This window comes from Nilaparvata lugens, unplaced genomic scaffold (assembly GCF_014356525.2).
Source record: "Nilaparvata lugens isolate BPH unplaced genomic scaffold, ASM1435652v1 scaffold3773, whole genome shotgun sequence".
NCBI classification, from domain to species: domain Eukaryota; kingdom Metazoa; phylum Arthropoda; class Insecta; order Hemiptera; family Delphacidae; genus Nilaparvata; species Nilaparvata lugens.
In genome coordinates, this window is record NW_024090465.1 from 3,733 (window position 1) to 19,888 (window position 16,156).

The window sequence follows — 16,156 nt, forward strand, 5'->3', positions numbered from 1 at the left end:
GATGTCAGTTTGGTGTAAGGGTAAGCATTCCTGACCGGCAATTAGGAGGTACTGGGTCGATTCACGTGCTGACAAATGATTTTTGAATAGTGGCGCTCTTCGGAATTTCCATCTAGCTGTTCACCCTGTTGTCAATATTTTCAGTAGCAGAAGTCTTCGGGGTGAATCACAGCATTTAATTTGGATTTTCGTTTAATAATAATAAGTATCATTTTGTGTTGATACTGTATCATGTGTGGAGATACTGTATCATTTGTGTTTTTTGGCTTCTATTATGGAAACCGGGGGAGGGTTTGCCTCACAATCAATTAGGCACATTGGCTGGAAGTCGGAACTATTCATTGGATGCCGTCTACCATTACATGAGATGGTGAGTAAGTCAACTTTCAACTAGTAGTTCTGTGAACAGTAGACCTCGCGCAGTTAAAAACCACAGTCTCCTCTATACTGTCCATCAGAGTAAATTTTGTCCTGTCGGCGTGATATCAGTGTATAAACGACTAATGGCTGTTTGGGTTGTTGTATCGACAATGCTAATAATTTGATGTAAACAGTTATGCTACTATCATCAAAAGCTTACCGAGTTGAAAGCAGAGAAAAGTCGGGAGAAAAATAATACTATGCTACTTCGAGTTATCAATAGCATGCCTCACTGCATGCAATTAATAGTCCACACAACAGCTGTTTTTTCATGAAGTTACATTGAGGTATTGAATTGCATGCGTCATCTCATGCAATTTATAATCTACTCGACAGCTGATCTATGATGTACTAGTAATTCTGTGAACAGTAGACGTCACGCAGTATTCTCATCCACAAGTACCTGATTGAAACTATAGACCTTATGGATATACAGCAATAGACGGCTTCTCCACACATCTGTTTAATCACTTTTCAGCTGATTTATGATGATTCATTTTATAGTCTGATTTTTACTCTGATATTGGCGAATGAAGGAGGCTCCTTTTTCCTTTTATATTATACTTGAAATGCAAAATTTCCAAAAACCTTGTACATATATACGTCGACGCGAAATTCAAAAAGGAACATATGTGTCAAATTTCATAAAAATCTATTGCTGCGTTTCGCCGTAAATGCGGAACATAAAAACATATAAACATGAAGAGAAATGCGAAACCGTCCACTTGAATCTTAGACCTCACTTCTCTCGGTCAACTATGAAATCTACTGATCTGCACCTAAGATACAAGATAGCATAAGAAGATATGTCATGGTTTGTAGAATTCATTCAAAGTTTAAAAGTTTTGTATCAAATTATGGTGTTGTGTATCAAGGTGTTGAGGTGATACTGCATTTTATTGTGGTGATACTGTATCATATTGAGGTGATATCATAGAGAAATGATAGCATAAGAAGACATGCCATGGTTTGTAGAATTTATTCGAAGTTTAGTAGATTTGTATCAAATTATGGTGTTGTGTATCAAGTTGAGATGATACTGTATCATTTAGTGTTGATACTGTATCATTTATGGTGATATAGAGAAAATATAGCATAAGAAGATATCCCAAGGCATAGGTCGTCTATATTGCAAATTTTTTCTCCGATTACTGTCGACTACTGTCTATTATTAGTGTGTTGTTGGGAGTGTAAGAGTGTAAGAAGGGCACAGTATGAGAGACTACCAGCGTCACATAGCTTCACCAAAAACAACTACTAGGACTATCGGCTTCAGTTAACACTCACATTTGCAACATAACGGTCCAACACCATGGCATGTCACCCTGAATGATACATTATCAACACTAAATGATACAGTGTCATCTCAACTTGTTACACAACACCATAATTTGATACAAAACTTACAAGCTTCGACTAAATTCTACAAACCATGGCATATCTTCTTATGTTATCTTGTATCTATGTTGTCATGTTAATTGTCATTTTATGTATGGTGAGGTCCACGTTAAAATGGCTGTGGATAAAGATAGTACAACAGCGTTTGCTATATCTCTGCCTTAATTATATTTCTACATTGTCAAAAACAGATTTGGCACCGTTGCGGAGCTAGAATAGAATAGTGCTACCTGCTTTGTCGAATGATAGACAAGGAACAAGCAACACCAAAGTTAAATAAAATACTGTCATTATAACAAGGACCTCACTATAGGCTAATGTCATTGAACGAACTTGATTCTATTTTAAATGTACAAATTTTAATAACACTTGAATAATTTCTTAATTTACAGTTCAATTTTGCATTTCTCTTATGTTTAAATGTTTATATGTTGCGCATTTACGGCGAAACGCGGTAATGTTTTCATGAAATTCGACAGGTATGTTCCTTTTTAATAGCGCGTCGACGTACGTTTCAAGGATAATATAAAAGGAAAAGGAGCCTCCTATGCCAATATTAGAGTAAAAATCAGACTATAGAATTATATTATTCATCATAAATCAGCTGACAAGTGATTACAACAGATGTGTGGAGAAGCCACACAAGTTCACAGAACTACTAGTATAGGCTAATGTCATTGAATGAAGCTTGATTCGATTTAAATGTACAATTTTAATAACACTTGAATTAATTTCTTAATTTTTTATTTGCAGCCTATGCACTGAACACCCATTTGACGGAACCGAGGGCAATCTAAATCAGCTGTTAGACAAGAGTAAACAACAGCTGGAATCAGCTGATTTTTTGGTTGAATCAGCTGATTGCGCTCTCAAACGCGCTGTGGTGAGACTGCTCATATGCGCGCGCAGTTGGTTCTGTAACCGTCCTCCAGTCTCTCAGAAGGTTAGCTAGTTTATTTTTTTATATATTTATTAATCTTGAATGAAAAAGAGTAAGACATTGTCAAAAAACCACTGATTTATTGATAATTAGAAAGACCGGTTTCGGTTATTACACCATTGTCAATCTCTGATAAACTAAAACTAAATACAAGAGCAGCAGAATTATACTAGTAGGCGAGTACTGCTATTGGTCGAGGGCATGAACGCCTGCCATTGGCCTAGTAGACAGTCCTTCTCCCCTCAACGGTGTGACAAAATGGCGGCTTACGCAACAGACTCGCCATGATAACAAAATTTACTTCCAGAACAAAGTAAGAACCAAGAAAACAAGTAAAAGATGATAAAACAAATATGTAAATAGAAAACTATTGACTAATGTATGCTTACAATTTTATGATAAAACGAAATTTGTAGTGTTGTATTGGTTGAAATGAATCTGGTCATTTAAATATACTGGAATTTTCCTTAACTATTTATTACTCTTGTTATTTCTAAAGCCTCTAGAATTTTCAAAGATTTGCCTTTGTTATTAACATGCAGAAACTCAACATTCTCATGAACTGTGAACTTGTTATTATTTGTTATCAAATGTTCTGCAAAGTTAGATTCCCCATTTTGTTTATTCCAATCTCTGATGTGTTCTTTAATTCTACTTTTGAAACTTCTACCAGTCTGACCCACATAACAAGCATTACAATCATCACATTCAAGTTTGTACACCCCGCTTTTATCCCAAATATCAATTCTGTCTATACTCCAGCTAAATAGACTATTTAAAATCGGTTTGGTCTTGAAAGCAACATGAAATCCATTCCTCTTCAATTCCCTACCTATCTTAATTACCACAATATCAACTTCTCAACTACACAAAAAGTATTTATTAATCGTTATTTATTTCTTAAAAGCACTGTCGGTTCACGACTCTTCCCTGATGAGTTATGAATCTCAATCTTAACCAAAACTATTGTGAGGTCCACGTTATAATGGCAGTGAAGGAAGATAGCAAAACAACGTTGCCGAACCTCTGTCTTGTCAATGCCTTCTATAGACGGTAGCTGATACAGGTTTATTGATGTAATATTAAGGGACGTTTGCACAGTATAGATTGCTAAACTCGATCTGAGTTAATCTGAAAGTTTAAACTTGAATCGGTTTTCTCAGAGCATTTACTAATCCAGTTTAAGTTAAACTAGTTTAGCGTTAAGTTGGTAATAGAATGTCATTGTTTATAATTATATCAGGAAGGAACGCATGCGCGTTACGGTGCTGACTGAGACCGAGAGTGGTTTGCGATTTTTACAGGAAATTTGTTATTTGTTTACAAACCATCAGTAAATTGAGGTTATGTAGCTACTATTTCCTCGTACCAAATCCACAGAGCTGTAAGCTGTACGGTAATAAAAGTGAAAAGCGATTAAGAAGTTCTTCATAAAATGATGGAATGCTATATTACTATTAGATACAATTTATATTTAGTTGCCACCAAAAATATATTTTAGAATGTAAGAAAAAGTTATTTTGTTACGCTTAAATCTACTACGGTCTTCCTTGTTTATTAGAAATCTTTCGAAAGCAAAATATCTCTGTTATGTGTTTTAAGAACATGTTTTCTAATCAAAGACCACTGTTAAAAATTGTCTTATTCTCTATCAAGTGGTGTATTTAATCAAATACTAAATTGGCAGTTACTTTACTCAAGCAAAACCCTTTACAAAATTCTCTATCATCCCAGAAATTTGAATGATTTGTTTTTTGCCTAATTTTTCTCAGTTTCAAAATTTCTTCGCAGTCATCTGTATCAATCGCATTAAAAACTTCTATCAATCATTATAATTATATTTACATTAAATAATGATTTACTCTCACCTAAATAATAATTATTATCGTCTACCACAGCAGCATTAAAAACAACCGTTGAAAAATCAGCTGTTACCCCATCAAATCTTTATAGATGTCAAGTTAATCCAAATTATTTTGTTTAAACCTTCTGCTTTGGAGGTTTAAACTTTCCAAGAGTTTAAACTCAATACAGAGTTTAAACTGATACTGTGCAAACGGAATTTTAGTTTGAAAAAAAAAAAAACCAGTTTTGGTTTAAGCTTTAGCTTAAACTTACACTTTGCAAACGGCCCTAACTGTTTATTCTCGTTTAAAATAATCAATTATATTTCATAAAGCTAGGAATTATATTTTTCAATAATTTCATAATGAGTTTACATAATTAAGATGAAATATTTTGTTAATTAATTATTAATTCCAAGTTGTTGAAAGACGATCTGGCAACAGAGTAAAGCGAGAAAGAGATAGCGCTATCCGCTTTGTTGAATGATAGCAAGGATGTAATACCATTGCTAATCAAACACTGCCATTATAATGTGGACCTCACTATAGGAAGATGACAACATAATGATACAGTATCAACACAATATGATACAGTATCAACACAATATGATACAGTATCATCTGAGCTTGATACATAACACCATAATTTGACACAAAACTTCCAAACCTTGGCAACAGTGCAGAGGTAGGAAAGATAGCGTTATCTGATTTTTGATGATCACTTTCTATTTGTTTTAATTTCAACTATTTTGTTTGAGTTTTTTATTGTACAAAAATATTATTCTTATGTATGAGTTCTTGTTGTAAGAGTATCTAGAACCTACAACTGACAGCAAATTGTGAATCATATTGTTTTACTTTTTGTGTAGTTGAGAAGTTGATATTGTGGTAATTATTCATATTGAATGAAAAAGACTAAGAAATTGTCAAAAACCACAGATTTATTGATACTTGAGAAAGACCGGTTTCGGTTATTACACCATTGTCAATCTCTGATAAACTAAAACTAAATACAAGAGCAGCAGAATTTATACTAGTAGGGGAGTACTGCTATTGGTCGAGGGCATGAACGCCTGCCATTGGCCCAGCTAGACAGTCTCCTCCCACTCAACAGTGTGACAAAATGGCGGCTTAAGCAACAGAATCGCCATGATAACAAAATTTACTTTCAGTACAAATAAGAACCAAGAAAACAAGTGTGAAAGATAATAAAACAAATATGTAAATGGAAAAACTATTGACTAATATTTATGCTTACAATTTTATGATAAAACTAAATTCGTAGTTATTTTTATTCAATTTTCAATCACCTATTAAATTTGTTTTTTCAAATGTGAGAATATTGATACTGATAGGCACGCATCATAAAAAGTATTGAAACCCTACCTTATAGAAATAGACACGGCCAGACATCTGTGTAATGCATGCAATGAATAATCCACTTGTCAGCTGATTGATTATGAATAATTATGTAGTCTGATTAATCCTATCTACATTTATATATAATAAAATATTGAATGAAAAAGAATAAGAAATTGTCAAAAACCACAGATTTATTGATACTTAGTTTATCAGAGATTGACAATGGTGTAATAACCGAAACCGGTCTTTCTCTAAGTATCAATAAATCTGTGGTTTTTGACAATTTCGTAGTCTTTTTTATTCAATCATATTGTTTTGATTTTTATGAGGTATAAAAAACTTTTTGAATTGAATTGAATTTATTATTCACTAGCAGGTAACCCGTGCTCCGCAAAGATCTGTTAAAATAGATTGAATTTAGAAAAACTGGATAGGCCTACTTGACATACACACTGAAATCTTGAAGATTTGAAAATAGGCCTATAACCATCCTCGGTAAATTAAGAATCTTAATGCAAAATGTCAAGTTTATCAGTTGAGTAGTTGAGACGTGATGATGTTGTGTATCAAGGTGAGATGATACTGTATCATATCGTGGGGATACTGTATCATTCATGGTGATACCATAGTGATGATGCGTCATTCGTGAATTTCCTATCCCCTACGTGTATAAGCCAGTTCTTCATTATATTATAGAGATATAGGGCCGATTTCCAAGCTCGGGATTTGGCTAAGTTCTAGATTTTAAACAGCTGGAGTCAGAAAATTGGCTCTCCGAAACGGGGTGTGGTCGTAGTCATTGTCATAGTCACGTTTGAATTAAATTTCGAAGAACATGAAAATTGAACACTAAATAGAATAAAGAGAAAATAGTGTAAAGTTTCAGCTATTTTGAATTATTTAGGAATGTTTAATTTAGTCAAGGAAACACGTTTCCAATTATAGAAATGAGAAAGTGAAAAATGCGACTACTGTTATAAAAGCTGCGGCTACGCCCCGTTTCGGAAAGCCAATTTTCTGACTCCAGCTGTTTAAAGTCTAGAACTTAGCTGAATCCCGAGCTTGGAGGCCGGCCCATTGAGAAAAGATAGCATAAGAAGATATGCCATGGTTTGTAGAATTCATTCAAAGTTTGGAAGCTTTGTATCAAATTATGGAGTTGTGTATCAAGATGAGATGAGACTTTAGCATATTGTGTTGATACTGTATCATATTTATTGATACTGTATCACATGTGTTGATACTGTATCACTTTGTGGTGATACCATAGAGAAATGATAGCATAAGAAGATATGCCATAGTTTGTAGAATTCATTCAAATTTCGGTAGTTTGGTATCAAATTATGGTGTTGTGTATCAAGTTGAGATGATACTTTTTATCATATTGTGCTGATACTGTATCATATATGTTGATACTGAATCATTTTGTGTTGATGCCAGAGAGAAATTATAGCATAAGGAGATATGCCATGGTTTGTAGAATTCATTCAAAGTTTTGTTATCAATTTTTGGAGTTGTGTATTAAGTTGAGATGATACTGTATGATATTATGCTGATACTGTATCATATGTGTTGATACTGTATCATTTTGTGTTGATGCCAGAGAGAAATGATAGCATAAGGGATATGCCATGGTTTGTAGAATTCATTCAAAGTTTGGAACTCATTCAAATTATGGAGTTGTGTATCAAGTTGAGATGATACTTTATTAAAAAAATATTTTTCATCATTTGATTCAAAAATTTGCTTCCATAACTGAGATCAGATTTTATTTTTATACAAACCTGAAATGGCGGCTAATTTAAAAAGCTGTGATACAACAATCTGAATTTCAAAACAACAGAAATTAAGTTTTTTGTAGGTATTCTATTCCAATTTCTTTTAAAAATAATAGAAATCCTATTTAAAAATAAGTGATTTCAATGCATTAATTCTGAAATAACTTTTCAATATTATTTACTAGCCGTCAGGCTCGCTTCGCTTGCCATATCCGTCTAGCCTTCGCTCGCCTGCATTTTTCATTTGAGCATTTTTATCATATGTTAGGACGATCCAGTCGGGGGTCCAGACAAAACGTCTGGCTAAACGGATATGGCGAGCGAATCGAGCCTGACGGCTAGTAATATGATATTCCCAGGAATAGCTCTGATTGAAGTAGCAGTGCCCAATCAATTTTTCCGCGATAAATGCATTTCAGTCTTCAACTTGGTGCCAACCTAACAAAGTCAACTCAACTTAATGCCAACCTGACAAAATTATTAATTTAGTTACCAGTTAACAACTGTTTCGAAGAGGTACTCTCTCTAGATTAAAGTTCTATATTAACATATTATGGTATGGAAATTTTTCAATTATATTAAGAGATTGGAATAAGAAGAATATACATGCTAAAAGACGAACTTTAAACCCTTAAAAACCACCCTTAGAGTTAAAATATTGCCAAAAGATTTCTTAATGCGCCTCTAAAGGGCCAACTGAACATACCTACCAAATTGAACGTTTTTGGTCTGGTAGATTTTTAGTTCTGCGAGTGAGTGAGTCAGTCAGTGAGTGAGTGCCATTTCGCTTTTATATACATAGATTGTGTTGATACTGTCATATATGTTGATACTGTATCATATGTGTTGATACTGTATCATTTTGTGTTTATGCCAAAGAGAAATGATAGCATAAGGAGATATGTCATAGTTTGTAGAATTCATTCAAAGTTTTGTTATCAATTTTTGGAGTTGTGTATCAAGTTGAGATGATACTTTATCATATTGTGTTGATACTGTATCATGTCTGGTGATACCGTATCATATTGTGGTTATACTGTATCATTTTGTGGTTATAATGTATCATTTTTGGTGATACTGTATCATTTATGGTAATACCATTGAGAAATGATAGCATAAGAAGACATGTCATGGTTAGTAGAATTCATTTTGGAGTTTTGTATCATGTGTGGTGATACTGTATCATGTCTGATAATACTGTATCATATTGCGGTTATAATGTATCATTTTTGGTGATATTGTATCATTTATGGTAATACCATTGAGAAATGATAGCATAAGAAGACACGTCATGGTTAGTAGAATTCATTTTGGAGTTTGTATCATGTCTGGTGATACTGTATCATATTGTTTTAATACTGTATCATGTTTTAGGTATGTGACGCGCTATTGGTCGATCTGAGAGAGAGTCTACATGCTGTGGAAGTGAGTGAGCCAATAGGAGAGCCCGATGATTTACAGCAATTATTAGCAATGGGGAAAGCAATCAACGAAAAACCCCAAAAGATGACTGAAGAAATGCTATTCAAGAGTGTCGTCATACTGCTAATGTGCCTGCATAATCTGAAGAAAAAAGGTACAGTTTGGAAGTTTTGTATCAAATTATGGTGTTGTGTATCATATTGTGTTGATACTGTATCATATTGTGTTGATACTGTATCATATTGTGTTGATACTGTATCATATTGTGTTGATACTGTATCATATTGTGTTGATACTGTATCATATTGTGTGATACTGTATCATATTGTGTTGATACTGTATCATATTGTGTTGATACTGTATCATATTGTGTTGATACTGTATCATATTGTGTTGATACTGTATCATATTGTGTTGATACTGTATCATATTGTGTTGATACTGTATCATATTGTGTTGATACTGTATCATATTGTGTTGATACTGTATCATCTTCCTATAGTGAGGTTCACGTTGTAATGGCAGTATTTGTTTAGCAATGGTTTTGCTATCACTGTCTATCATTCCACAAAGCAGATAGCGCTATCATTTCTGCGCTGTTGCTAAAGTTTGGAAGTTTTTTATCAAATTATGGTGTTGTGTATCATATTGTGTTGATACTGTATAAGTGCGTACAGATATACGCGCCGCGAACATGAGCAATTCAATTTTAATCAGCTGATTATATCTGCATTTTTTCGCCACACTGCACAGAAAGCAGCTGTTTTCCAGTCCCTACGTAGATCTGAAAGACATTGTTTGCAGACGACTCTCGTCTGACGTCAGAACAGGTTTCTTTCCCGCCTAGGCCGGAAAGAGTACCCTTTCCAGCCACTATCATGGAACTAAGAAAGGTGATCAAAAAACAGCTGATCAAAAAACTTTTCATTATTTGTGTACATTATTCAATAATTAAAACATTTATAGTAATATCATCTTATTGTCATTTGAAAGAATAAAAAAGTATAAACTCAACCTCCCACATAATTAAACATCATCTTTTAGGTTGTTTAGACAAAAAATCAGAATAAAATACTTGGACATTTTCCTGATATTCAGATTACCTCAGATTTGCTAGAGCTATCACCTTCCATTTCTGCTTTCGGAAGTGCTTAGTAAACAACTATTCTCATATATAAATATATATTGTTTATTTTTGTGTGTGGCGAAAAATAGCGTTCGCACCACGGGCAAAAATGTTTTTCCGGCTCTCAATCTTTTCTAGATAGAGGCCTACGGCCTCGGACTTGAAAACCGATTTCGAGCCGGAAAAATCTCATTTTCTGCTGTAGGTGCGAAATATACTATTACAGAAACGGTAAGATACAGATATAAAAAGCTTGGCATCAGCTGATTAAAGTGAATTGCTCATATTCGCGGCGCGTATATCTGTACGGACCTTATCATGTTATTGTTGTTCTCGTTCTATAGTAAGGTCGACGTTATAATGGCAGTATTTGGTTAACATTGGTGTTGCTATCCTTGTCTATCATTCCACAAAGCACATAGCGCAATCCTTTCCTACCTCTGCACTGTTGCCAAAGTTTGGAAGTTTTGTATCAAATTATGGTGTTGTGTATCATATTGTGTTGATACTGTATCATCTTCCTATAGTGAGGTCCACGTTATAATGGCAGTATTTGGTTAACATTGGTGTTGTTATCCTTGTCTATCAATCCACAAAGCACATAGCGCTATCCTTTCTGCACTGTTGCCAAAGTTTGGAAATGTTGTATCAAATTATGGTGTTGTGTATCATATTGTGTTGATACTGTATCATCTTCCTATAGTGAGGTCCACGTTATAATGACAGTATTTGATTAACAGTGGTGTTGCTATCCTTGTCTATCATTCGACAAACCAGATAGCGCTATCCTTTTCCACCTCCACAACGTTCCCACATCGGTATCAAACAATTTAGAAATATAATTAATTAAGAAAATATTCTAAAGACATGAAAATTTATTATCAATCATTGAAAAATTTATTTTCTTGATGATAAAAATAAAATTCATTATCTTAACGAGAATGAACAGTTGATATTATTACATCAGATATACCGGTATTTTATTGATGTCATCTTTCTCGTTTTAAAAAGGCCTTTTAAATGATGTACCCCACAATGGGTGTTTATATTTAAAATATTCGAGTTACAACCCCTAAGTCACCCCTTTGAAATTCAGTTGTACGTCAAGAGGTAGAGTATTTGACCAATAACTCATCCTGAAAGTTACAGTATTATATCTACAACAGTCTCCAACTTATTGAAGGGTTCCCATACATATGACTCACTTTATATACAGGGTGTTTTGAGAAAGGGTGCCCATACGTCAGGGCGTGATTCCCCTCATCAAAAGAAGGAAAAAAGTTCCAATTAACATAGGTCCGAAATTGCTTAGTTCCCAAGTTATACAGGGTGGAAGATTTCATCTGAATTTCAGTTCCCCTGCTGAAACGAAGGCCTACGGGTATTTGTTAGCTGTTAATTAAGATGTACAATTTAGCGTACTTCATGTAAAATAATAATTTCATAATAATAATAATAATAATTTCTCTGGATGTTGGACGACACATCCAGAGGAGTTTATTCATAAATTCATACATTACATATTTTTTTCATATATTTTCAATAATATAACAATATTCAGTGTTTACAAAAATGATACCTCACTATATAATATATGTGTCGAGGTTATCATCAAATTAATACTAATTTATGCTACAACAGATAATACAAAAATTTCAAAAATCTAAAACTATATCTATTACCCTAAGCATCACCTAGTACAAAGATACTAAACCGAGGTACTATTTTCTACATATAAATTACCTTATTTAAAAAGAATACTGCTTAAATCTAAATCCTACTTACTATTAGTTCCTCACTACTTTGTATCCCAATACTGAATAACCAATGTCTAATTTTTCTTTTGAACCTATTGAAATTTCCTCTCCTTTGATTTCTAATGGTATTCTATTAGATATTGTAGGCCCTAAATATCCTAGTGATCTTTGCCCAAACGCTGTATTCATTCTTGGTACTTCTTGATTGTAACGTTCTCTTATTCTAGTATTATGGCTATGATTTATGATATGGTTCCTATTTTCCTATAAAGAAAAAAGAAAATGAACTGGTAAATTGAATAAAACCGGTTCCAGACCTGTAGCTACAGTAATTTTTAAGATATGTGACGAAATACGCGAAACTTGGTCCCGAAATAGTATATTTCGCACCTAGAGCAGAAAATGAGCTTTTTCCGGCTCGAAATCGGTTTTCAAGTCCGAGGCCGTAGGCCGAGCACAAGAAAAGATTGAGAGCCGGAAAAACACTTTTGCCCGTGGTGCGAACGCTATTTTTCGCCACACTACACGTATTGCTGACAAAATAAATAAAGAATACAAAATAAAGAATACTTGTTATCGTACCTATCTCTTGATTTTAGTGGTAGAAGATTTGCAGTCAGGATTTCAGATTCTTTTAAAATTTCACTAGGAATATATTCAGTGGAAGGTCAATATTAAGAGAAAGAAAGGTTGGCACGTGACTGCTATCCTCCCACTAACGTTTGATCAGCGTCGTCATCTTCAAGCATTTTTGAAAATTTGGAATGCGCTAATCAACAATAAATGATTGAATAAAACTGGTTGCGAAGCGAATTAGTTTGATTCGAACGAACTGAAATCATGGCGACTTCAGCTGATGAAGAAAGTGGACACTCGCCCGATCTAGCGGATGACTTATTTATTAACTACAGACTTCCATGAGCGGCTGGAAAGAGACAACTTTCTGGCCTAGACCGGAAAAGAAACCCTTTTCTGACGTCAGACGAGAGTTTTTTCAAACATTTTCAAACCTATGTTAATTAGAACTTTTTTCTTCTTTTGATGTGAGGAATCACGCCCTGACTAATGGGCACCTTTTTTTAAGAACACTGTATATATAATGATATATAATATGTATAATTATATATAATCTCAGATTCTTTCTTTGCGGATGCTAATCTTTCCATAAAATGTAATTTATATTTATGTTTGTGAACTGTATTTTGAATGGAAATGAATTTGATTTGATTTGAATATAGAATCATGTACACTGCCAGTTTACCATGTATCCGACCGTATAATGTGTGTCTTTTATGTTGTATAGGCAGCAGCGAGCTGTGCCTAGCAGTTTCACTCCAGCTGTCAGTGATGGCCCAGGTGCTGCGAGAGATTATGCTGAAGGTTGAGTCAGTTCTGCCTCCTCCCCAGACTCCCCCACTCCACCCACCTCACAGTCGACGTAGGAGGAGGAGGAGAAGAATGAAGCATAGGAGCAGTTCGTGTGAGGAGGGGTCCAGCGGTGGAAGCCAAGGTCAGAAATAGAATAGAGAAAAGATAGCGTAAAACTGGGTCTACACCAAAGTTATTAACAAAATGTTGATAACTTAATCCTTATAGATTCTATTAGATTGAACATAAATTTATCGTACACATGATGAACATATGTGTTTCTATTAGATTGAACATAACTTTATCATACACACTAGCCGTCAGGCTCGCTTCGCTCGCCGTATCCGTCTAGCCAGGGGCTCCGCCCCCTGGACCCCCGACTGGGTCGTCCGAGGATGAGATCAGCAGGCTCGCTTCGCTCGCCTTCATTTTCCATTTGAGCATTTTTATCATATGTTAGGACGATCCAGTTGGGGGTCCAGACTGGCTAAACGGGTATGGCGAGCGAAGCGAGCCTGACGGCTAGTAATATAATATTCCCAGGAATAGCTCTGATTGAAGTAGCAGCGCCCAATCAATTTTTCCGCGATAAATGCATTTCAATCTTTAATTTGGTGCCAACCTAACAAAGTCAAACTCGACTTAATGCCAACCTGACAAAATTATTTATTTAGTTAGCAGTTAACAACTGTTTCGAAGAAGTACTCTCTCTAGATTATAGTTCTATATTAACATATGGATGGTATGGACATTTTTCAATTATATTTAAGAGATTGGAATAAGAAGAATATACATGCTAAAAGACGAACTTTAAACCCTTAAAAACAACCCTTAGAGTTAAAATATTGCAAAAAGATTTCTCAGTGCGCCTCTAAAGGGCCAACTGAACATACCTACCAAATTTGAACGTTTTTGGTCCGATAGATTTTTAGTTCTGCGAGTGAGTGAGTGAGTGAGTGAGTGAGTGAGTCAGTCAGTCAGTGTGTGCCATTTCGCTTTTATATATATAGATTAGATTGAACATAACTTTATCATACACATGATGATCATAATGTGTTTGCCAAGTCCCGTTCAATCTAATAGAATCTATAAGGATTAAGTTATTAACATTTTGTTAATAACTTTGGTGTAAACCCAGCTTAAGAAGACATGCCATGGTTTGTAGAGTTCATTTGGAAGTTTTGTATCAAATTATGGTGTTGTGTATCAAGTTGAGATGATACTGTATCATGTTTATTTATTTAATCAATGAGAATTACACAACTTACAGAAAAGTACCACAGGCGTATAAGCCCAAAACGATTCCAATTCTAATTTATAGAACAGTACAAATTTAGCTAGGTTATGTGTCACTTAACATTCGTCAATAAATTACACACTCAATTTAAAATTCAGAACACATAAAAATCATTCTTGAATGAAAAAATCTGGCGTGGCGCACTCACACAACTTTCCTTGCCGTTATGAAAATTGATCACCTGACGCTAGTGTTCCCGCGCATCTCAAGTCTACTATCGCCAGCTGGTGACAGGGCAATAACGCTGGAGACACACATGAGGTCTGCTATCTCTTCATAGTGAATGATTTAATAGAATCAACAATAATTTGCAATTGAATAATCTCATTTTCTCGAATTTAAAGCTTATTTTCAATTTTAAGTGAAAATGTTACTGAACATTAATTGAAGAGATTTTCATGCTCAATCTACTCCACTTGATTTTTTCTGTTTCAATTGTATCTGAAATCTGATAATTGGGAATCTATCTGCATTGATGAGGCGGAGCTCCTGAATTTTTACAGATATGCGACTTGTGGCAGTTGATAGAGCTTATCAATGACTTTTCTAGTTATGAATTGATCAAAATCGTTGGAGCCGTTTTTGAGAAAATCGCGAAAAACCCTGTTTTTGACAACATTTCCGCCATTTTAGCCGCCATCTTGAATTGAATTTGATCGAAATTGTTCGTGTCGGATCCTTATAGTGAAAGGACCTTAAGTTCCTAATTTCAAGTCATTCCGTTAATTGGGAGATGAGATATCGTGTACACAAACGCTCATACACACACACACACACACACACACCACACACACACCCACACACACACACACACACACACACACACACACACACACACCACACACACACCACACACACACACACACACACAACACACACACACCACACACACACACACACACACACACACACACACACACACACACACACACACACACACACACCCACACACACACACCACACACACCACCACACACACACACACACACACACACACACACACACACCACACACACACCACACACACACACACACACACACACACACACACACACACACACACACACACACCACACACACCACACACACACACCCACCCACACACCACACACACACACACACACACCACACACACACACACACACACACACACACACACACACACAACACACACACCACACACACACACCACACACACACACACACACACACACACACACACACACCACACACACACACACACATACATATACAGACCAATACCCAGAAACTACTTTTTTGGACTCAGGGGACCTTGAAACGTATAGAAATTTAGAAATTGGGGTATCTTAATTTTTTTCGGAAAGCAATACTTTCCTTACCTATGGTAATAGGGCAAGGAAAGTAAAATAATTCTTGAATGAAAAAAATACTACCAAATGGAAATAAATTAATTAATAAGCTC

The 16,156-nt window shown here is 35.0% G+C and overlaps 1 protein-coding gene across 1 annotated transcript; it reads left to right on the top strand.

The window, feature by feature from the left end:
- Nucleotides 1-270: 270 nt before the first annotated feature.
- On the top strand, nucleotides 271-13,568 carry LOC120355629. Its single transcript, XM_039444233.1, has 4 exons — nucleotides 271-370; nucleotides 2,572-2,761; nucleotides 9,117-9,318; nucleotides 13,351-13,568. The coding sequence occupies exons 1-4, from the start codon at nucleotides 363-365 to the stop codon at nucleotides 13,566-13,568; spliced, it is 618 nt and encodes a 205-aa protein (XP_039300167.1). The 5' UTR covers nucleotides 271-362.
- Nucleotides 13,569-16,156: the final 2,588 nt, after the last annotated feature.